Source organism: Urocitellus parryii, chromosome 3 (assembly GCF_045843805.1).
Source record: "Urocitellus parryii isolate mUroPar1 chromosome 3, mUroPar1.hap1, whole genome shotgun sequence".
In the NCBI taxonomy this organism is placed as follows: domain Eukaryota; kingdom Metazoa; phylum Chordata; class Mammalia; order Rodentia; family Sciuridae; genus Urocitellus; species Urocitellus parryii.
The window spans coordinates 124,118,341-124,142,795 of NC_135533.1; the positions used below are offsets into that span (position 1 = coordinate 124,118,341).

Sequence of the window (24,455 nt, forward strand, 5' to 3'; positions counted from 1 at the left end):
TGCTCCAAGTGCTTCATCAAACAGCTCATAGAAACCTCATGTGGTCCCAGGAACACCTCCCTACTCACCCACGGTTCGCCCTCTGTACCCATCTAAGTCCCAATCTCCCCAGCAACGTCACCCCGTGCCCGTGACCTACTCAGTCTCCGAGACGCAGCCTGCACCACCTCTCTAAGGCAGGTCCCCGTCCTCCTGTCACTGCCAGGCTGGGGCTCCTTCCCTCCCCCTGGAGCCTCCTGGCCCTCCCCAGGCCATGCAGTGTCTGCACACCCTCTGTGCCTGGGGACATCCTCCAGGTGAACCAGCCCCAGCTCGCCCTACTGTCCAGCACCCATCCTGCTTCCTTTGTTCAGATGAGGACACTGTGACCCCAGCCTCCCGCAGAGACACAGCAAACCACCTATGAACGCCCTCCTGGCCCACAGACTAACTTTCACATTCATATTTTACTTGTGATGACTTTTAGCTAGAAATCGCTCTTTTTAATTCTACTAGCACGCTTCGGCTCTCAAGATCACACATTCAGGGAAAGATGATTTGTCAAGGAAACAACTCCAGGCTTGTACGGCCTCCAAGTACCTGGTGCTTTAACTAGAATTTCGCTGAAAGTCTAACAACATCGCTGAAGATGAAGCTACAAACTGCATTGAGTTTTTCTGGGTTTATCTTCCACATCAGTTCATTTTCAAATCTCTTAGGGAAGCCAAGTGGAACAAAACACAAGATAAAAAGGAAAGGAAGGGTGGATATTTTTATTTAATGAAAGCACATGTTATGAAATTTTTAAAGGCAAATTGTTGCAAGCAGCAGAGAAAATTCTCATTTCCTTCTTCCAAGTTTGTTTATTTCCTAGCAAAAATATATTGTTTCAGCTCCCGGGCTTCAGGGAAATAATCTTTGATATGAGAAGTTATTGTGGAAAGTCATTAAGCTGTCATGCCCAGACCAAGTGTGCTCCCTGCACTCCTCATCAAAGAGCCCAGGAACGCACCCACACAAGGTGCCCCTGCGAGCCGGAGCCGCACGCTCTGCGGAAACGGGTGAACTGAGATCAAAGGCGCGTTAATGGGAAACCCAAGCCGAGCTCAGAGCATCCTGCGTCCAGAGCTGCACCTCGGCCCCCAGAGCAGAAAGGGAACGTGGGCACCAACTGGCTTGGACTTGACCACCATGCACCAGCCGCTGCCTCAGTCTCCCTCACTGGGACCTCGCAACAGATGGAGAGCAGATACTGCTGTCCTGGTCATCCTCGATTTGTAGACAGGGAGACAGAGGCACAGGGCAGTTAAGTCACGAGCCCCCAGGTTCCGGGTGCTGCGACGTGCCTGTGACCCTCTACTAGCCGTAATGCTCACCACTGAGGAGCGCTGCCCTAGAGGTAGCAGCGGCTCATGCATCAGCTGATATGATACTAGGACCCAGCTTTCCGGAAAGCTCTTGCTAAGAAATCCACAGAAATAAACCCATGTAAGAAAGCTCTAAAAAATAAAATACATGGCATTGGTGATTTTTTTAAAGCAATCAAGAAACACTCAGGTTGCAATTTTGTAAGAAGAGCTGGTCGAGTAGATAAAAGCCAACGACAGACTGAGTGACGATATTCAAACGAGCGCCGTGGAGCCCGGGTGACTGCCTCTGGGCTGCACAGGAAAGGTGGGTGAGAGGCCCAGGGAACAGGCTCCAGCCCCAGACTGCCCTCGGCGAGCTTCCTGCAGCTGGTCCTGCCTGCTTAGGTCTCTCCCAACTAGTGTGGGCTGCAGGCAGACAGACAGCAGGTCCATCCTGCCCACCGGGATACGTCAGGGGCCTGGAAGAGGCACTCACTCCTGGGCAAGCCCTCAACATAGCTGTGGATGTTAAATGACCTAGATCCCCCGACCTAGACCCAGACCTACAGAGAGAGCTGTAGACCGGGATGGGGACGTGGTCACAACAGCACAGGACCAGGAAGCACACAAAGAAACCCAGCCTCCCCCAGCCTCCTCTGGGCCTCCATGTGGTGGGCGTGCCCCTGGAGGTGGCGGCTGCAGGAGAGAGAGTGCCACGGAGGTTTCCCCGCTGCCTGCCCAGGTCACTGCTGAGGACGTGATCTTTCCAACTCCCCGATGGAGAAGTGAAACAGCCACAGGATGCCATAGTTGACCTAGAAAAGTACCCAGTCCTTGTCTTTGATTCTTGATGAGAACAGACACCTGTGCACATGTGGGAGTTTCTTTCCTTTTTGCTTCCGCTGCTCCGTGTTCCTGCCGCCCCTCTGGCCGGTGCCCGGCCGCCTCAGCATTCTTCCTCGCCTCTTCCCAATGGAGAGGGCCTAGTGGGAGGAGCATCAGGTGCTGGTCCTCTCCTTCCATGGGGCAGGCTGTGTGACCAGAGCTGGGACATTCTGATGCCCTCTTCCTGGACCCTGAACCCTGGAGAGCAGGAAGCAGATGGAATGGTGTCCCGGGTGCAGCCTTGAGCCAGGCTCTTCACCACCAGACACCGTGCCCCTCCGATTTGGGGGTTGCTGCCTACACCCAAGCCAGTTCCTCAGCACCCCAGCGCTCCTTAACAAGCTCCTGTATTCTCACAATGCCCTTTTGCTGACCTTGGGCAAGAGGCTGCTCATTTCTGGTGCCCGTGGCGAAGCCATTTGAGTGAGCTGTACAATTTCTTCAAGGGGGTCGGCTCACATGGGCTCCGCATAAGGACCGACAGGACCCCGGGTCACGGCAGTCATCCCCCTAACAGGCTGGGCTCCTCTTCATGACACAGGGTCTAATGCTTCTGCACAGAGGCACTGGACGTGACCTGGGAGGGTGAGGCCCGCCAAGAACCTAGCTCATGTCTTAAGAGCTCCTCCCTCACTGAGCGCCACGGCTGACGCAGAAGCACGCGGACCAGAGGAGAATGAGGGTGCACCACCTCAGATGCCCCAGATAACTGTGCACTTCAGAGGTCCCATCTGTGAAGGCCAGTCACTAAACTAAGAATTTAAGGCGTCCCTAGAATTGACCTCTTGCCCCTTCTCTGTCTGCCTCCAGATCATGAGCATGTGGGCCCCTGATGCTGTGGTACGTGTCCAAACTCAAGTGTAAGATGATGTCCGTCTCCTTCGCTCTGGATCCAGACATGATGTCAAACTGAAGGCCTGACTTGGAGGATTCAGAGTTCTGCAGCGACAGGGGGTGGGTTGGAGCTGAGAGCTCAGGGGAGTGCACCTGAGAGGGTCCCTTGGGAGCCAGGTGAGCCAGGGGGAGTCTCACAAGGAAGCAGCAAGTGTGCCTTCACACAGGCAATGTCCAGTGGGGTCTGGCACAAACAGACACCTGCCACACTGCATGGCTCAAGCCACCCAGACCACACAGCAAATCGTGTAAGTAAATTTGAGGTGGAAACAGCACTTTGTAAAGGGACGTGGAAGGGCCTGTTCTGGAAGCTTTGTCACGGTTGCCAAGGCCCCTGGGCCCATTTCTAAGCAGGCCTAGTGCACCTGGGGTGTACCTGACAGCAGGGTGCTTGCTAGGCCAGAACCTGGGACCCCAAAAGTTTCTTTAAACTATCAGAGTGCAGGAACTGCAAGAAGTAAATGTTGTTTAGCTGACCCTTTCCGTTCCAGTGTGTGCATGTGGCAGGTGAGTCCCGTGTGTGTGTGTGTGTGTGTGTGTGTGTGTGTGTAGCACATTGCCACATAGCATGTGTTGGGGTGGCTCTGCCTGCTGGTGACAGCTGCTGGTGCCCATCCCATCTCCTCTCAAGGCTGCCTTCAGTGATATCAGCTTGGAAACTTGGGACTGAGCACCGTGAAAGCACTTACACCATGGAAGGCCAAATAGGGTTTTCCACAAATGGGCCCTGCCGCAGACAGCTGGTGGTTGAGTGTCTGCGGCACTACCATTGGCCACGGCTAAAACATAGACAAAATGTGGAGGCTCAAGCCCATCTGAATTGCCAAAGGATCCAAAAAAAAAAATGCTAAGTCTTAAAGACAAGCCAGGCATGGTGGCACACGCCTGTAACCCCAGCAACTTGGCAGGCTGAGGCAGGAGGATCTCAAGTGCAAGGCTGACCTGGTCAGCTTAGCAAGGAACTATCCTCAAATAAAAGGGACAGTGGCTCAGTGGTAGTGCATCCCTGGGTTCAATCCCCAGTACCAGAAAGAAATGTCTAAGGACAGACAGCAACAGGAAGGACACAGGTGGCTGGAGGGTCATAACTACAGGGCCTCAGCTGCCTTGGGGTGCAGGCGCTCTAGCTGCTCTGTGAGGTGGTGCGCAGGTCTGTGGGGCTGTCGGGTGTCCACCTGAGATGTGAGAAAGATCTTTCAGAAGGCAGGACAGAGCCTGGATTCTGCCAAACAGCCCAGAGACACTACCTTTCTGCAACCAGAGTCAGACCTGGAAGATTCGGTGTCACCTGCCATCGCAGAAGAAGCTGGCAAGTCCCAGGAGAACTCTGGGCAACACGGACCCGCACCAGCCTGGTGCTGAGGCTGCTCTGCGCAGCAACAAATGCACAACCGAAGATGCAGCTCCATTTCCCAGAGGGGTTTTAATTACAGATAGTGAAGTGTCTCGTGGGAGAGGTGCTTCAGAGCCATGAGGGACTCAGGCAAGGAGCTGAAGCACTCTCAGCTGGGAAGGCTTCACGCCGAGTCCCAGAGCCCGGCTGAAGAGCTGCCTGGCGACTGCTCTCATGGCCTGTGTCCTCTGCCCCACCCCAGGGAACTAACCTGTGGGGCTGCAGATAAAGCCCCACAACAGTCCCAGGGGACCTGGGTGGGGTGGTCTAGTGGGAGTGGGGACCCAGGGACTTTCCCTGTACCTAGCTTGCCTGGTAAGCACCCTGTGGTCGGGGAAGCTGCAGTGGTGTTAGATCCACTTGGAAATGGGGCTGTAGGGCCTCTGGCAATGGCTGAGACAGGCCCCTCCACCATGGCCTTCAACCTGCCCCAAACCACCCTCTGCTCCCTAATCCTGGATCGTCAAACCCCGGTCAACACCTCATCAGGCAAAGCTGTCACAGTCTTTGCTCAAAACCAGTTAGTGATTACATCCTTCCACAGCAGAGGAGAAAAGAGAAGCGCACTGTGCAGGTCCTCCGTGGGCGATGGGGTGTGTGTGAGGGCTCGCAGCGTGGGCACTTAGAAATGAAGGCAGCTCACGCCATCATCCTGGGCAACAGTGACCCACACACACACCCATGAGGCCTCCAGACACACATAGCTCTCACAAGGTGGCACAGAGTCCTGCACCTTCCAAGCCCCACAACCCTGCTGCAGCTGGATGCAGCCCTCCCAGCTCACCACGGCCGCCCCACCTCAGGGACAGTGGACCTCACTGCCCACTGGGAAGGAAAGAGAAGCTCGTTTCACACTGATGGTTCCTTCACAAAGCAGGCAAAGGTTGGCAAGAGGAGAGGCATTCCAGAAAGACGGGGAGAAAAGGCATGTGTCATAGGAGCACAGAAGCGATGATGTGCCCCCTGAAGGGCTGTGATAGAGGGGTGCTGTGGTGGAGCCCAGTGGGGACCCAGGAGGGTTTCTCCCGCACAGTGGCACTATCCACCAGGCCCAGCTCACTTGGCCCGCAGGTTTCCTGAAGAGGACACATATGGAGCCAAGACCACTTGGGCCCCACGCCCATGTTGTGCTGGCCTCTTCTCCCGCTGCACACCCACACCTGACTCAGCTGTTTGCACGGGTCCTCACGATTTGTCGTGCCTGCGTGTCATCTGTACCATTGCTTCTTGAGGACTTTTCCTGAAGTCAATTTGTTTTATGTTTAAAGGAAATCATTCTATTCGGAAAACCAGTTCCACGTACTCTAAGTAGAATAGCATCAGGAAAATGTAAACGTTGAAAAACAAAAGTATTTTTTTGCTTGTTTTGGGGGGTCTTTTTTTTCCAGTACTGGGGGTTGAACCAGTAACAACCCTGTAACAACCCTGGCCCACTTTACCACTGAGCCACATCCACAGCCCTTTTTATAAATAAAAAGGGTCTTGCTGAGTTGCTTAGGATCTTGCTAAGATGCTGAGGTTGGCTTTGAACTTGCAATCCTCATGCCTCAGCCTCCTGAGCCACTGGGGTCACAGGCATGTGTCACTGTGCCCAGCAAGAAAGTCACCTTACTAAGTTCTCTGGGTGCTGTCATTGCTAGTCCACAGTCCAAGCCTGAAAGCTTCTCCTGGGCTAACAAGAATTGCAGCATCAAACTTTTTCTTCTAATCATGTCCTTCAAACAGAAGGCTGGAAGGAGGATTTTTAAAATAATAGTAACTTTCCCACTGTGGGACTGAAGTGTAATTAGTGCACCAGGAATCATCTGTTACCACCCAAAGCCAGCACTCTGTGTGCATGTGTGCAGAGGTGTGAGAGTGTGTGCTGTACCAAGCACATGGCATGGATGGGGGTCCTCTCCTAGGTGGCACGCAGCGCAGCTGCACAGATGCCTAGCTTCTCTGGACTCTTTGTAGGAAAACAAATTGTTTCCAAAAGCCCTTGGGAGTAATGAAGCAAGTATACAGTGCTACAGTCCCTGAGAAAACCAGAAAAACCGGCTGAGGAAGAAGGACAAGCCTCAGGGAACTTGTGTGGTGTCCCTTCTCTGGAGTTGGAGTTCTTGGCTAGAGTTGCTCCTATGTAGAGAGGGTGGAGCCTGTGTACCATCACAACTCTGGGTCTCCACCCGCACAAAGGCAGCAAGGTGGGAGCAGAAGTGGTTCCCAGGACCCAGCACAGCACGGCACAGACTTAACTGTCTTGGTTGTTCCGGTCGCTGCAGCATCGCACCATGTACTGAGGACTATGAAAGAACAGGAACGTGCTGCTCACGATTCTGCAGTTTGGAAGTCCAAGGTCACGGTGCCAGAGGACTTGGAGTCAGGCAAGGTCCGCTTTCTGCCTCATAGCTGGTGACTTCTTCCTATGTCCTCACTTGAGAATGATAGAGAGCAGCTCTCTGGGACCTTTGATGAGGCACTAATCCCATCACCAGGGCTCCATCCCCTGAAGCCAAATGCTCCACCTCCAGACACCCTGGCATGCTGGGGCAGGACTACGCATAGGAATGGGGGTGGGACGCAGCATTCAGACCCCAGTAACAACCCTGGCCCAGAAACCCCAGGAAGAAATGGACTTGTTGCTTCGACATTGTGTCCTCCTGGCCAGAAATACCAAATTGCTGGAAGCAACTGCTGGGTCAGCTCCTATTTACGAGACGGCCAGGGCGGCCACAGGTTCTCTGGGTCCTGAGCACCGAAAACTGAGTGTGAGACAGAGCAGGTGACTGACCATCCTGGACAGTGGGGGACAGGAGGGACAGCTCCAAGGACTCCACTGGACTCTTCCCTGGCAAGGGTCGCCATGGTCACTTGTGGACATCTCCCCACCCCTGAGTTCCTTTTGCTTACACACAAGCACACTCCACACAAGGCCTCTCAACAACGGCCGATAACTCAGTGTGAGGCTGGGTTGAAGAAACAGCACTGAGTTCCCTTCTTGAACAATGTAAGAGAGTTCTAGAGACAAAGTGGGCTGTGCACAATGTTGATTTAGACTAACCTCCGCTTTATACGACTTTAAATAATTTTCTCTTTGTATGACCCATCTGTATTTGTATAAGAATTTAAGTATGCTATCCTTTGCAGCAAAAAGGTGGTTGTAAAGATTAATTGTAATGACTTCTGCAATAACTTAACTGTAAAGATTAATTGCAGTTGTGATGATCTTTAAACTTGCTCTAGTTTTCATTTTTAAAAGGCAAACTGATTTCACTTAGTTAAAAAGAGAAAAAAAGTCCTGCTGGTTAGGAGAGTAATGTAAACTAATTTTTATAAAATACATAAAAGATTACAAAGAAGAAAACAGAGATGAACTAAACGTTCACAGAACATGGACTTACTTCAGGGCCCACAATTACCATGTAAACGTTGGGTTCTTCTTGATGCCATTCTTGAGAAGGAAAAAGAAGAAAAAAGATTTTTTTAAAATGGCTTTAAATCACAGCTGTACAATTAAATTTAATATGATTACTGCAAAATATAAATAATTTCTTATTCTTATACTACCAATCATAATATTAGCCATTGTAAATAATATTTCTTGAGAATTTATACATGTGACAGTTTATGTTTTTAAATAAGATTTTTTCCCCACTATGTTGTACATTATCCATATTTCTAATTTACCAGAGAACTAGGACCAATATGCCACCAAAACCCAATATGGAGTTTAGAATGAACTCAATCGTAAATAGATCAATTCCAACAACAAAATACAGTGGTAAACCTGTTGTGCAAATAGGCATGTATGGAATAGTTTCCAGATAAAAATTTGTAGCCTCCTGATCAGCTGTGATTTGATGAGTTCCTTGGCTCTGAGGACAGAGGAAAGCAGGAAACTGGGCTGAAGTCACCACCCCTCCCTTAAGCCCCTCAGCCATGTTTCCCGTGGTTTCTGCTGTAACAATCTGGAAACGGTTCTGCTCACGTTCAGAGCACGAGGACAGAGAGAGGACAGGGTCAGAGCTCTGACGGGCGCGTTCAATGTCCTGACACTCGCAGGCCCCGCAGGGAACATACCTGAAAAGGCATCCACCAGGTAGAGCGGGTCTTTGACCTGCCTGAGCCCGCAGATCAGAAGGAACACGTGCAGGTTGTCAGCATTTTGGTTAATCTCTGCAACACAAGGGGGGACACTTCAGTGGAGAGCACGCCCCTGGAGCCGCCACAGCCCTGTCGCCTCTTGGGCAGCTGGGAAGACAGAAGCCTCCTCCCTGGTCTTTCTTCAACGTCCTCAGCCCCCTCTGGGGGTCCACCTGGGCTCACCTCAGCCTCTGCAGCATGCTAACCTCTGCTGCAATGAGGAAGGGCCGGGCCAAGGGAGCTGACCCAACCGCAGAGAGGGGACCAGCAGCCCAGAGAATACTTGGACCCGATTCCATCTGGGAGGACTCTGCTTGGTGACGCTAGGAAAGAGGCTTCTATATTAAAGTATGCTTAATACACAACCAGGCAGGGAGAGGGTTGCACATCTAAGTGCACATGCCCACAGGCCCGTGAGAGAACACATGGGTACATCAATTCCTCACACTGTGCACCGTTCAGATTACAATTCTGATTTGTCAATTATGTCTCCATAAAGCTGGAAAGGGTTTCAAAATAAAAGAATATGTTCGTAGGATTTTTAAAAGGATTGGGTTTGCCAGGTGGAGAGCTGTGGTGTGAGTTTGCAGCTATTCCCATGAAGTGGTGCCCACTTCCTTCCCTGACCTCGGGCTGGCCTCACAGTGAGGGAGGCTGCAGAGACCTCCACGCATTGGCCGTAGGAGCTTTGTGGAGCCCACACACCCACTGCCTGGCACATCTGGGGGCCTAGTAATGGGGCCCAGCAACCGAGTTGGGAATGAGACTGTGAGGAGAGGTGCATGCCTGCTGAGTGAGACCCCAGACCTGTGGCAAGGCCAGGCAGGACCCCCTGAACCTCAGCCAACTGCACACAGTGAGTGAGCCCCACAGACTCCAAGGAGCAGACAGGAGCAGCCACAAAATGACGATGCCCACCCACAAAAGCAAGAGAGATTCTCAGGTGGCCCCTCAAGCAGGGCACCCTGGCACCTCTTAGATTGCACTCAGCAGAGGACTGACTCCTGGCAACGGACAGCCTCAATACAGGCCACCTGACACTCTGGCATTTGCAACCAGTACAACTGGCCATAAACTCCTGCCAGGTCATCTTTCCCAAGATGGGCATTTGTCCATTATTCAATGCAAACAATTTCCGACCTGCTGTTTTTCTGAGTCTTGAACAGAAATGCAACGAGTCTAACTATGGACGCCAGTGAACAGAACTCCCAGACCCTAAGAAAAGCAATGTGTATCTAAATCTGAAGACAAACTTTACCCACAGGCTAAATTCTCTCTAAAAAGCCTCAAAAGTTCTCACCTGAGCTGGGCTAGACCCTGGCGGTGGGGAACTTGCCTAGCATGCCTAGGGCCCTGGGCTCAATCCTCTACACCACAAAAGAAAACAATAAAGTTATTGCTATCTCTGAACTGTAGAAACTGTCATTGAGATGTTGAGGGTTTTATAAAAATACCTCCCCAGTACTCTGAATATCCTCAATGACCTTAGAACATAAACCTTAGCACTTGTTTGAAGTCTGAGCTGCAAAATAGATGCACAGCCTGAACTGAAGGTCAGAGGACCTGAGGTTGGGGCTTTCCCTGGGAGGGGGCATTGGACTCCACCCCTCCTCTGGGTCTGTGCTTTCCAGCTGCCAAGAGGTGGCCAAGCTCCCTCCACTTCCATACCATGTTCAGCTTCACCACAGGCCTGAAAGCAGTGGAGCCAGCCAACCACAGAGGAAGCCCTGGAACCCTGTGCTCCAAATGCAGCATTCATAGAGATCAGTACCAGTGGTTCTGGGGGAAATACAGATGCAGAACAGACAGCCCTCGAGGCTGCCCCAGAGATGGATGGGGGCAGGACACCCTCCCTCACCAGCACCGCTGTCAGCAGCTCAAATACCAGTTTGAAGGCCTCTTGGCCCCTGGCCAGGTCAGGAAAGGGAGTCTGGCCTGCATGTCCCCTGGCCCAGGTCCTTGGAAAGCTGGCCCTGAGCAGGGTGACCCACAACGCAGAGCCCGGGTGAGAGTGCCGCTCACCACGAGGTGTGCACACTCGGGGTCAGGCGTGTGCCATGCACACCAGTAGCCCACGTGAAACTGCAAGAAATCCTTCCGCCCTGTCCACACGAGGCACTCTGTATGTCCCATTTGGCTTCACTTCCATTTTTTAAGGTGCTTGTTCCTGACCCACTGGATTGATTTTGAGACTCCTGACAAAGACCCTGGAGGGGTCGGAGTGAAGCCGGCGCTCCCCACCTCTTCCCCATCTTCGTTGTGAGGTGGAGACTAAATGTCAAGGGAATTGGGGGAACTAAGTCAGAGGTGGCAGAACAAAAGACTAAGTGCTCCATCTTGTCCTCGGATGCTGAACATGAGTCATGGAGACAACATTCAGATGTGACTGTCTCGTGTGAACTTCTCTCGCACAGAAAGTGTCATTTTCAAGGAAATGAAGACAACAGCTGGAAAGTCCTGCCCCTCTGCCAGAGTTCAAGTCCTTGCTTGACTCAAGCATCAGCCAGACAGCGGCCACAGCTCCCTGCAGCCTAGGACGGCTCCTGCCTAGGTTTTAAAAGACACCTAAGGCAGGAGGCCTGCGAGCTGGGTGAGTCTCAGAGCATTGTGTTTCCTGGTTTTAACTCAGAGGTACTTTTACTGCTGAGTTTCCTGCGATACCCAGGGTAGGCATGAGTCAGGTGTGAGCTCCTCACTGAAAAATGCACATATTCACCCGTCTTCCCGCCAGGACCGTTTCCTGCAGGGTGATATTTTTGTCTTCAGAACAGAATCATGCTGTTTGCATGGTCTGGCACCCACACCAGCACCAACGGGCTGAGCCCCGCGCCCACCCTGTCTGAGCTCAACATCCCCCTCTACATTTTATGGTTATTATTAGGAGAAAAGAACTCAAGAACTTCAGCCAAGCACATTAGGCTTACTGAATTTCAACTGAAAAATCTGATTTTGTGGCTGTGTGAGAATAAAGAGATCTAGTAATACCAATTTTCCATATCAAAAACAAGCCAGCTTTCTTAGGAATAGCCCGGGAAAGAAAAAGACCACGTGTGAGTGAGGCATCTTAGGGGCTCCATTCAGAAATACAAAGTGTTGAGGGTGGGGGACTAAAATAAATAAGCAATAGGAGTAAAAATTAAATGAAAAACAAAGAAATAGGAAGGAGAGGACTGGATCAGTTCTGATCCTAGTTTGGGGGTTTGGTGGCCCAGCTTTTGAGGAACTCTGGCTTCAGAGGTGTTAGCTTGGGCATAGGAGCAAATACCATGGACATTACACTGAATGTACCTGGCAGTGCCCAGAACCCTACAACCAGCTCACTCACCTGGGGTCTGCCCCGTATCTTTTGATCAGAATGGCTGCCACAAACACCACATGAGGAACTAGAGAAGCCCGTACCCTACGTAGCCTGTTAAATTCTTCTTAGTTGAAATGTGCAAACATGGATCTTGCTAGCATCAAGCTGGTTTAGTGTTTTCAACCAAGGAGACTAGTTACTTTGTTAGCTATGGCTGAGAGAAGTCACACTGTCTGGGAACCTGACAGAGGAGAACACGTGGTAAGACTCACCTCAGGCAGGGTGCAGTGGCACACGCCTGTAATCCTAGTGGCTCAGGAGGCTGAGGCAGGAGGATGGAGAGTTCAAAGCCAGCCTCAGCAAATTAGCAGGGCCCTAAGCAACTCAGCCGGACCCTGTGTCTAAATAATTAAATATTAAAAAGGACTGGGGTTGTGGCTCAGTGGTTAAGTGTCCCTGGCTTCAATACCTGGTACCAAAAAATAAAAATAAAAGGTTGTCCTCCAACGCTGCAGAAGCCTACTATCCCGCCACCAGCCTTTGTGACCAAGCAGATGCCAGCTGTGTAGAAGGGGGTCAGAGAGGCCCCCCCACCCACCAAGCTCTACAGAGGAATAGCTCATGAGAATTCAAAAGGGGTTTGGGCTATAACAGCTGCCCCAAATCTGTGTACCTTCTGTCCTCACTGAAGCTCAGTGGAGGGGACAAAACAGCCACAGGTGCCAAAGGCCCCAGAGACCAAGGTAGGATGGAAGAGAGATGACAAAGACAGTCTGTCCTCAGAGCCTGGAATAGGACAAAGACGGTGGCCCAGACCAGCGGACGCCTGGCCAGGTAACCCAGGCACAGGTCCATTCCAGCCACCCGAGGTCACCATCTTGCAGTCATCCAGCTACTCCCAGACTCCCCAGGCGGAGGGTTCCAAGGACCTGGAAGCTTCTAGTCGCACACACCACGAGGACACTGCTGCCATGCAGGGCGCAGAAGACAGGTCTGCTAGGGAGCATTGGACCCTCGGGGTGTTCTGTGGTCACCCCGTAGCAACACCAGACACCAGCCAGGAGGCCACAGCACCTAGGATGCATCCTCCTCCTTTAGGAATTATGAATCTCAGTCATGCCATCACCACATCCCAGGATTCCCTGAAGATGAAATAACCTCACGACAGGCCATTTAGAGGGGCCCACCAGTTCTGAATAATGGCACCCTGGCCGAGGTGATGAAGTGGCCCGACGGCGCAGCTGCATTGGTAATGCTGAGTGCGGCCCTGCTGCTGTCACTTGGATGCAGGAGCACACTCCAGAAATTATTTCTAATAAAACGTTTGGAGATTCTTTTTCTCCAGGGAAACCAGTACTGACACACAGTTTGTGGTGGGTACGGTTTTGCATGAGGATCTGGGGTGAAATGGGCCAGCCTCGGTGTTGGCTAAGGGAGGACGGCGCTTCTCAGCTTCCCCGTAGACCTGTGATTTCAACTCCACTTCACCTGCAGGTGGGTCCGTCTAGACAGCACTCCTACACTGTCCCCTCTGGGGAAAACACGTCTCCACTAAAGCAGAAGAATCCTTGGACTTCCAACTGCACACGGCATCCAACTTCACCTCTTCTCCCTCCTTCACCCAGCAGTGCTGGACTGGCAGCCCGAGAGGAAGCTTTCCTCCCAGGCCATGCCCCGGGTGCCTCTCCCGCGGACCACCACGCGCCCTGTACTAAGGACACTGTGCAGCAATATCCTGCAGGAACATCATGGCCATGTTCATCTGCTCTGCTCTCAGGCAGGGAAGAAGCCCCTCTCTGCATCTCGGGTGGACTCCTTTCCAGGAGGCATCTCTCTAGAGGCAGGAGCTCCAGCAGGTGCGTGGTCTAGCACAGCCTATGGTGGGAACCCTCCTAAGAAAAGAAGGGCCAGGTACGTGAAGGCACTCTCCTGACTGCTCACCACGGGGCTACAAAACCCCAGTGCCCCATTGAAAGGTTCAGTCAAGCCAGTTTGTAGTGTTGGCAACCATGAAACCACAGGTTACATCGACACGCAAAAATCAATTAATTTATATATATATACATACGGGCAGCAGACATTTTGAGAATACATTTTTTAAGTTTATAGTTGCATCAGAAGCAATAAAATACATAAGAGAACTTTTTAAAAGGCATGAACACTCTATACAAGCCCTTGTGAAGATAAATAAGACCAATAAATGTCCCATGGGCTCTCCGCATCTTCCTGGCCTTGTGCCAGTGTCTTGCTTCCTAGTCCTGCCCCACCCGAGCCAGTCAACCTCTGGGCTGGGCAAGCTCTCCTTCAGAGCCCACGAAAGGGACAGGAGCTGCCCCTGAGGACTTGCATCCAAGTTCTGGGAGAAGGCACCTCAGCTTACCTGAGCGCTGAAGAAAGCTGTTCCAGTTAAAAGCGGCGTTCGGTATTGTTGCAATTCCTGGGTCGAAGAAAACAGAAAAAGAGAACATGGGCATGGATGAGGTTGGGAGACATGGCAGCTTGTGGACTTTTTGGTTCTTAGGAACCCACTCAGCCCAGTCCCCACTGGGCCCATCGACCCTCCAGCAAGGGAGGTGGAAGGGCAGCCCCAGGTTCCACCAGGACAGCCGGCCTCTGGCCCCGTCCGTGGCCAGGTCAAACTGCCTCTGGGTCATGCAGATCTCAGGTTCCTTAGGAACCCTGTAGAAGGTTTCCCACACAACAGAACTGAGCCCTAACAGGCCCATGTACCATCTTATCTTTATTTAAAATTCCTCATCTCAACCTCACCAATTTGTGTCCAATCATCTAAAGTCTGGGTAACATTTCCTCAAACAGATTTGCTAAGTTTACATTTTTTCTTAAAAAGCAAACCTGTAAGATTTAGACTAAATTCAAGAGCAACACTCAGCAGAATTTTTGACGATGGGAAGGAAGCTTGGAAGTTTTATAACACGTCGATCAAGTCATCTGACCACTTCTAGAACCCACTTTAGCAATCATGGTTGGCTCATATAACACACTGGAGCCCTCTGCCAGGGACCTTGGGGGGAGGGGGAGGGGGAGGGGCAGTGCCTCCACCCACTGTCCATACTCCTAAGATCTGCACGCCAAGTTGGTTCCTCCGGCCTCTCTGGCTGGACACGGAGATGGCACGGCTTGTCAGCGTGGAGCTGCATCCACACCCACACTGCTTCCTCCCTGCTCCAGCATCTCCCAGCTGTAATCGAGGGAGACCCCCAGCCTCCCTGCCACCCGGCCCCTGGCCCTGTGCCCACGCAGCCTCCCTCGCAGGCCAGGCGGCACACCTGCTCATGGTGCACACTCCAGAAAGGAGCATATGTGAAAATAGTCCTGATGCTAAACACAACACTGAGACACAGGAGCAATGTTTCCATGGTGACACAATGAGAAGGGTCTTCAGGCATGTGCCGTGAGATGAGCAGCACCAGGGGATGTCCCAGCCACGAAGTCCTTGCATTCATCCTGGGCCTCTGCCTGTCCTGTCCTGGCCTGGGTCAGGTCACCTGCCCTCCCTTGAATCCCCTCTTTCCACTCCAGGTTGCACACGACAGTGTTTTGCAGGAGTGATTACAGCCCACAGGGTTGGGCTGAGGGCTCCAGATGCCACCACCGGACAGTCTGGGTGAGGTCAAGAGGGTGGGGTGCATGATGGGGGGCAAGTCCCAACTCAGTCAACCTGGTTGCTCAGCCCCTGTTGTACACGCACCCTGGGTGAGGTTGATTGCACTCCCACTGCCGGAAAGTGTGGGGAAGGCTGCAGCCTCAAGGACTCTTTCGTCATTTCCCCTAGGTGTTCTATTCATTTCTTATTCTGATACAAAACAATGAAACTGTGTTCATCCTGCTCATTAAGTAAACATCAGAATCATATTCTCTCATCCAAAACATCCCAGTGTGTCTCTCTAAAGGACACCTTCTTTCAAAACATAATATGTGTATTTTAAAGACTCTTACCTTGACTTTGGACATAGATCTTGTCCTTAGCGTGTGGCTTTTGAAAAGAGGAAGAAAGAAAAAAGTAAATTTGGTAGTCCATTGTGTACACTTTACAAACAAAATAAAAGCCATTTTAAATCCTTTTGGAAAACATCTCTAGGCATCGCCCCCTCGGCTGCCCACAGGGTTACCTCCACTTTTAATGGGTGTGGCCATTAAATGACAGCGTCTATAAGGCAAGAAGCATAAAAGAAGTCCCTGGGATTAGGGTTAGTGCAGTTTCATGATTGCACAGTTACTATGTTAGCAGAAGTTACTGGCGCTCAGCGGAGAACATGCCGCGATGGCGCTCCCAGTGCCCCAGCTGCTGCTGTCCGGAGCGGAGGGGAGCCTGGGGAGTATGGTTGGGGCCACACACCCTCCAGTGGGAGATCCATCCCCCTCCCCCAGGACAAAAGAAGACAGGAGAAAGAAAGAGAAAAAGAGGAGAGGAAGTAAGAAGGGGAGGGAGGGGACGCATATGTGGGGCAGATTCCTCCCACAGGCCAGGACAGGTGGACCTCAGACCCAGGGCTCCCGGGCCCCAGGCCTGCAGGCCCTTCCATGGGTGACCCTGGCGTTTATGCCAAGGTACTGACTATTCCTTGTGGTATTTTCTGGAGAAACTGCACAAAACCACTAGCAAAAATAATCTATTTCCAGTTCATTGGGAAACAGTGGCAGAAGTCGTCTGTAACTCAAGGTCAGCAGCAAGGCGGGAGTGGGAGTGGAGAGACATCCACTGTGGACCCAATGAGGGGCCCCCCCACAGACACCACCGTTCTTTTAGTGGTCCAAATATACACGTTTCCAGGGGCAAATGTCCAAAATGTGTGACTTTTGGCCCTGTGACCTAAATTTTCCAGATGAATGGATGAAATGACCAAGCCAGCTAGATGTCTGGAGGTCACAGGAGTCACAGCCCTGTCCTCGTGTGTGTGTGTGTGTGTGTGTGTGTGTGTGTGTGTGTCTGTCTGTCTAGGGGCAGGTGCAGTCCCTGAAGTAATATGGCCCTGGCCCTGTATGGGTGTGCTGGCTGGTGCCCCCAACCCAGCCTGCAATTCGAGGAGTGGGCATTGGAGCAGCACCCCCATGGGAAAGGCGGGCCTCCTGTGGGGGGACAGCCCAGCTCCAGCCTGGCAGCTCTAAGGGTCTGGTTGGTCATGAGCATGCCAGGTTGTGTTTAACCGTGAGACCCTAGGCCTCCAGGGGTCTTGAGTGCCCTCTCTGTTCACCAGGCAGCAGAGGCACATGATCTAAGCCCAAGGAGATGGCATTTCAAAGCTCCCTTCTCTCCTGGCTAAAGAAGTCACTAGCTTCCAGGGAAAAGCCAAATAACGCAACTGTTGAAACTGAGAACTGAAGGTGGGAGCCCCCAAAACCTCCTTTGGTTGGATCATAACCTCACTGGGGAGCTGTAGAAAACTCAGCTGGACCGTGGAGGCTGAGGGTTCTGCCTTAGGACACCTCTGCAGCAGAGGCTCAGAACCTCGGCCAGAGGAGGCCGAAGTTCTGCTAAAAGCACGTTGGACAGCAGCTCAGCCAGTGTTGGTGCACACATGTGACGATAACAGGGTCCATATAATCCTGGGTAAATCGGATTCATGAAGGAGAGGAAAAATAGAGTTTATAGTCTTGCCTCTCCCTGCATGAAATGCGCTTTGCAAAATGTTCCCTTAGAAAGTTCTCTTTTCTACCAAAAACCTCATTTAACTGCTATGTCAACTCTACAATCAGAAGGAACTGATGTGCATGGAGACTCCTAGATTCAACCACTGGTGTTTATAACTCTTTGAATATCATTTCTCCAAAACCCATTGAAAGCCTGAAAAGGTAAGTAAATGAACAGTCTAGTACAGACCTCTACAACACATCAACAATGATATTTTGAGATGTGATCTAAAGCAAATCAAGAAAATAGAGCTACAGTATAAAAGATATCTGGACCTGGGCTATTTGTAATCATTGCGCTAAAAGAAATCCGGCAAAGGCCAATTGGCTTATACTGATTTTGAAAAACATTTTCTGTATTAAAATGGTACAAATACAAATTAGTTTTCTTTGTTCAATATTTATTGCTTCATTTGCCCTACGATGAGTCAAAGTCCTTGTGTATCACTTGTCTTGCCAGATTAGCTCATCTATGCATTTTATTTTATTTATAAAGTCAAATAAAAAGGACTGGGTCTACACAAGAGTGTGATGGAAAAGACTCTCCATTTCAGTATCTGTGAGGAACTGTTGCTTAATTGAGCCTGTCACTGACTAGACACAGAAAGTCAGTGTCCTGACAGACATGAAAGACAGGCATGTAAATAGGTGTAACAGAAGCAAATGCTCATTGGTGACTTTTGGTAATGGAATAACAGCAATCACAGAGAGACTCCCCATTCTTTAGCTAATGCAACACGAGGCTAATCTTCTGAAGTGAAGCCTTCTGCATGTGAAAACTACAATAAATATTAATCTTGTAATGTATGCATAATTAAATCCTCTTCAAGAGGCAAAAATAATTTTTATTTTGAAATTACAATACAGCTTCTGATTGTGACTTTATCAAACGTCTGCATGGGCTGCGGCTGCAGCTCAGTGGTAGGGCACTTGCCCAGCATGCGAGGGCCTGGGTTCCATCCCCAGCACCGTGGCTCACGACATTCCAGAAAATATGTCTGTGCCTCAAACACATAAATTGGGCACTTCCCTGGGGGGATGTGGTGTTTTGTTTTCTTGTCCTTCTTAACTCTTTTCCATTGAAAATCTCTTTCCAAGCCAGAAAAGAAAATAATATTTTTTAAAAAGGGAGTGCAAAGGACACAGTCTTGCTGCTGAACTCCCGAAACTGAACTGCAGAGATACTCTCCAAGCAAAGGAAACAGCTGGGATGGTGGCTTGGTGATGGTGCACTTCCCCAGCATGCCCGGGGCCCTGGCTTCCAACCCAGGTGAGCTGGGGACACCATCCTATCCAATCATGGAGGAACCAGGAGAAACAGAGCCAGAAGGACCCACGATCCTGCACAACAGCTGGGGAGTGGGGGTGTCCCATCCAAGGCAGAAGTAGGTCAAGCATAGGAACCATGGGCAGGAAAAGCCAGAGAACTTTTGCTTTCCCAGCAGTGACATCTCTGGGAGCGACACTCAGAACCACTGCTGACGGAGTGCTCAGAAGCATCCGCCCTCCTCAGCTACCTGGCCCAGGAGAAGTGGTGCTCCCACCTCCCACCTCCCACCTGCCGGAGCCCAGGTCACACAACAGGTCAGCTCCAGATCTGTTCTCCAGAGTCCAGGAGCTCGCCCCTTGCTGCTGGGTTCCCTTGAAGCTTCTCATTCCGGAGCCATTCATACACGGCAGGAGGTGAAAGAAACATGTGCCCTCCTTCAAGAACTCTCTGAGGAAAGGCGATCTTAACACAAGTTTTTGGAGTGATCAGCTTCCAAGATGCCATTGATCCCTGGAGGGCCTCGCATGGAGCCCTGTGTAGAGGGCAGCCCACCCGTAGGTAGCCAGGAGATGACACCCACCAGGTGGGCAATTTCAGGTGTCCTCGGTGGTCGGGACCACAGCAGGAGTGGGCAGTAGCTCAGACACTATCCAGGCAACGTTTAGAGGCAGCAGCGCACAGAGCAGTGGCCATGCGGGGAGAGGAGGAGTACCAAGCACAGAGACAGCAAGCACTCGCTGCGTACGTCAGTACTAGTTAATAGGCAGCTGGCCCAGGTTAGGTCAGTGTGGATGCCCACAGAGACGTTTGGGCTCACCTGTGACATGAACCATATGTGTGACAGTCCCTGAGATCTGCCTCGCTTTCTGCATTCTAGTTTCCAAAAGAATCTTGATGAGTTTAGGTACAGGCTGAAAGTAAAATGGCACTTGAGCTACTGCCCACCACGACGACTTGGAGGACAGAGATCTTGGTTACAAGGCAAGGAAGAGAATTAAGCCCCAGAGGTGGTGACTCAAAAGTTTTCAAATGGCCACACACATCACTAAAAAGGTGACAGCACCAGGAAGCTCAGCTGCATGCTGAGCGCAGCCAACTGCACCCCGGGGCCACCCTGCCGTCACCGTGCCTATTACAATGCCATGCTTTCTCAGACACAAGGTTTTTACAAGGAGTGCATAAATAAATTCTGGGATTTAATGTCCTCTTAGAATAATTATTGGTCAGAGTGTGACCACAGGCATGAGGGTCTCGAGACCCAGGGAGACATGTCAAAACATCATCATTGCTTCTGCAGGGGCAAGAGGTGCCGCTGAGCTAGATATCAATTTCTAATTTGTTTTTGGTGAAATGTTTACATTTTTAAAGATTTAAAAAAATTTTTTTTCCTATTAGTTATTTATGACAGTAGAATGCATTTTGATCCATCACACATAAGTGGAATATAACTTGTCATTCCTCTGGTTGTACATGATGTAGAATCACACCAGTTGTGTGATCATAGATGTACACAGGGCAAGAATTTCTGATTCATCCTACTACCCTTCCTACCCCCAGAGCCCCTCCCCTCCCTTCACTCCCCTCTACATAATCCAAAGTACCCCGACCCCTGGACTTCGTATTGTGAATTAGCATCTTCGTATCAGAGAAAACAGTCAGCCTTTGGTTTTAGGGGATTGGCTTATTTCACTTAGCATGATGTTCTCCAGCTCCATTCATTTACCTTCAAATGCCATAATTTCATTCTTCTTTAAGGCTGAATAATATTCCATTGTGCATATATACCAGTTTCTTTTTTTAAATATTTTTTTCAGTTGTAGATGAACACAATGCCTTTTATTTTATTTATTTATTTTTATTTGGTGCTGAGGATCACACCCAGTGCTTCACATGTGCTAGGCAAGTGCTCTATCACTGAGCCACAAACCCAGACTGATACCATAGTTTCTTTGTCCATTCATCTGTTGAATGGCATCTAGATAGGTTCTATAGTTTGGCTATTATGATTTGAGCTGCTATAAATATTGATGTGGCTGCATCACTGTTGTATGCTGATTGTAAGTCCTTTGAGTATTAAACCGAGGAGTGGGATAGCTGGGTCAAATGAGGGTTCCATTCCAAGTTTTCTAAGAAGTCTCCATACTGCTTTCCATAGTGGCTGCACCAATTTGCAGTTCCACCAGCAGTGTAGGAGTGTGCCTTTTTCCCCCACATCCTCACCAACATTTATTGTTGCCTGTATTCTTGAAGATTGCCATTCTGACAGGAGTGGGATAAAATCTCAGTGTAATTTTGGTTTGCATTTCTCTAATTGCTAGAGATGTTGAACATTTTTTTATATGTTTGTTGATCAATTATATTTCTTCTTCTGTGAACTGTCTATTCATTTCCTTAGCCCATTTATTGATTAGGTTGTTTATTTCTTTGGTGTTGAGGTTTTTGAGCTCTTTATATATCGTGGAGATTAGTGCTCTATGTGAGGTGCATGTGGTATCAATTTTCTCCCATTTTATAGGCTCTTTCTTCATATTATTGCTTCCTTTGCTGAGCAGAAGCTTTTTAATTTGATTCTTAATATTAATTCTTGTGCTTTAGGAGTCTTGTTAAGATAGTCAGATCCTAGGCTGACATGATGAAAATTTGGGCCTACTTTTTCTTCTATTAGGTGCAGGGTCTCTATTCTAGTGCCTAAGTCTTTGATCTACTTTGAGTTTTGTGCAGGGTGAGAGATAGGGTTTTAATTTCATTTTGCTACATGTGGTTTTCCAGTTTTCCCAGTACCATTTGTTCTGAATAAGCTCTCTTTTCTCCAGTGTATGTGTATGGTGCCTTTGTCAAGTATGAGATAACTGTATTTATGTGGGTTAGTCTCTGTGCCCTCCATACTGCACCACTGGTCTACATGTCTATTTTGGTGCCAATACCATGCCCTTTTTATTACTATAGCTCTGTAGTATAGTTTAAGGTCTGGTATTGTGATGCCTCCTGCATTACTTTTCTCATTAAGGATTGCTTTGGCTATTTTGGGCCTCTTACTTTTACATATGAATTTGATGATTGCCTTTTCTAGTTCTATGAAGAATGTCATTGGGATTTTTTTTTAATATTTATTTTTTAGTTGGACACAATACCTTTATTTTGTTTATTTATTTTTATGTGGTGCTGAGGATTGAACCCAGGGCTTCACACATGCAAGGCAAGTGCTCTGCCACTGAGCTACAGCCCCAGCCCTCATTGGGATTTTAATAGGAATTGCATTAAATCTGTATAGTGCTTTGAGTAGTATGGCCATTTTGACAATATTAATTCTGCTTATCCAAGAGCAAGGGAGATATCTCCATCTTCTAAGGTCTTCTTCAATTTCTTTCTTTAGTGTTCTGTAGTTTTCTTTATAGAGGTCTTTCTCCTCTTTTGTTTGATTGATTCCCAAGTATTTGATTTTATTTTCTGAGGCCACTGTGAATGGAGTAGTTTTCCTAATTTCTCTTTCAGTGGATTCATCACTGATATATAGGAACATAATTCACCACATCAATGGATTTAAAGACCAGAATCATATAATCATCTCAATAGATGCAGAAAAAGCATTTGACAAAATCACAACACTTCATGCTGAAAACACTAGAAAAACTAGGATAATAGGAATGCACCTCAACATTGTAAAAGTTGTCTATGCTAAGCCAAGGTAAGATCATTCTAAATGGAGAAAAATTGAAGGCATTCCCTCTAAAAACTGGAACAAGACAGGGAGACAGGGATGCCCTCTTTCAACAGCCCTTGAAACTCTAGCCAAAGCAACCAGACAGATGAAAGAAATTAAAGGGATGAGAATAGAAAAAGAAGAACTCAAACTATCACTATTTGCTGATGATATGATTCTACACTTAGAAGACCTAAAAAATTCCATCAGAAAACTTCTAGAATAAATAAATTCAGCAACTTAGCGGATATAAAATCAATACCCACAAATCAAACATGTTCCTATACATCAATGTTTACATTTTTCTGGTGAAAGTCTTGAGAAAAAAAAAACATCCTAAACTTGAATGAGAACTATCAGCCAGATTTGCTTCTGCAGGTATTACGTTCTGCAGCAAGAAGTCAAAATCCCGTACAGGATATTTCTACAATGTTCACAGTAGACAGCTCACAGTTGGAAGCACCTAGTGAATCAGATTCTCAAAAATGCTGAGTCAGGAGCAAAAGACCACAAAACAGGACCAAGGCCGGGCAGGAGAGACTCACAGCTGCATGGCCTGCCACCCTGGCGAGGGGCCCATGGGGACACAGCACACATGATGTCAAATTGACAACCTGAGCCTAGACAAAGGCATCTCAAACTAAGACAGAGAAAACCCTCTTTGTGGAAATCCTATCAAAGTTTGTGTAGAGCCAGCTGTCAACAGATTACAAACACAGCCTCCAAAATCCGGTCCCCACGAGGCCACTCCAGCTCTCAGAGGCTGACATGGACCTGTGACCTGACACGCTCCGGCTGGACAGTCTGTCCACGGGCATCCCCATCAGACACTGTGTCTGAGTGTTCCAGAAGCTGGAGGCCGCTCCACCCCTGCGTCATGGAGCTGCGCTGGTGGGCACAGGGCCACACCACCTGTGGTGCTCACTCTGAGGTGGAGCTGGCCAGAGCCCTGGTGTGCAGTAAGTACAAACGCACTGGCCCCCAGGGCTCTGTACCAGACAAGGGCGAAGGTATCCCAGTCTTCTCTGTTCTGATTCCACATTGTGATGAGGTTCTAGACACGGATCGGGGGAGTAAAGAATTTGGCCCAGACCAAACAGAGCACTGGCCTTGCCCTCAGCTGCTGGGCAAGGACACCTGAGAGCTGAGGACTGTCTTTGTTTAGGGTGGGGGGGCCCCACGCTGGATCTGAATGGGGCTGGCCACACCCAGTAGTCCCGGGGTTGGGGCTGGCCATTGCAGAAAGGCTGACGTGGTGATTTCAAGTGAGGACTTACGTCGAGTGCTGTCAGTCAGTCTGGAGACTGAGTCCAAACAAGGGGCAAGGGGCAGTCCGTCTTGCCCACATGAAGAAGGCCCAGTGAAACTGGGGACAGTGAACTCAGGTGAGCATCCTGGATTGCCCCACTCCACGTGTCCCATCGCGCCTTCCTGCCACTGGTGTGAGGAGGGAGGCCAGCCTTGGAGACTGAAGGCTCTGGGCAGTGAGGAGCAGTGTGGCTTGCGGGCAGCAACAAGACAGAAGCACCAAGATTAAGGTGACACCTGTCTGGTTGCTTTTTAAATGCAGCTACTGGAGAGTTTTCAATCACACCTCTGGCAGCACCGCGTGTCTGTCCAACAGGACTGGTACCAACAGCACCCGTGTTGCTGGGTGCCTTCATTTAATGACCTTTTTAAGTGCCAATTGAGAAAATATGAGTTTTACCCTAGATTTTAATGCCCAGAACTACAATTACCTACATAAACTCTACACACACGATCATTCTCTCTTCTGAAATCACAAAAAGAAATAAGAACAAATGCCATAAGTTTTTCTAATCTGGGCTTACTGAAATTCAATTCTGGTTTGATGATAACTAGGTAAGATCAACGAAACTGCAACCCGAGCCCAGCCTGCTCACTGAGATAGA

General features: G+C 49.6%; 1 protein-coding gene across 1 annotated transcript in view; it reads right to left on the reverse strand.

Moving 5' to 3' along the window:
• The window catches only part of Glt1d1 (glycosyltransferase 1 domain containing 1), a 69,178-nt gene that overhangs the window by 19,207 nt on the left and 25,516 nt on the right, over nucleotides 1-24,455 (reverse strand). Inside the window, exons 5-8 of the mRNA XM_026408048.2 lie at nucleotides 15,881-15,917; nucleotides 14,304-14,360; nucleotides 8,563-8,658; nucleotides 7,884-7,933 (exon numbers count right to left, since the gene is read on the reverse strand). Coding sequence (XP_026263833.2) covers nucleotides 7,884-7,933; nucleotides 8,563-8,658; nucleotides 14,304-14,360; nucleotides 15,881-15,917 — 240 coding nt within the window. The remainder of the gene's footprint in view (nucleotides 1-7,883; nucleotides 7,934-8,562; nucleotides 8,659-14,303; nucleotides 14,361-15,880; nucleotides 15,918-24,455) is intronic.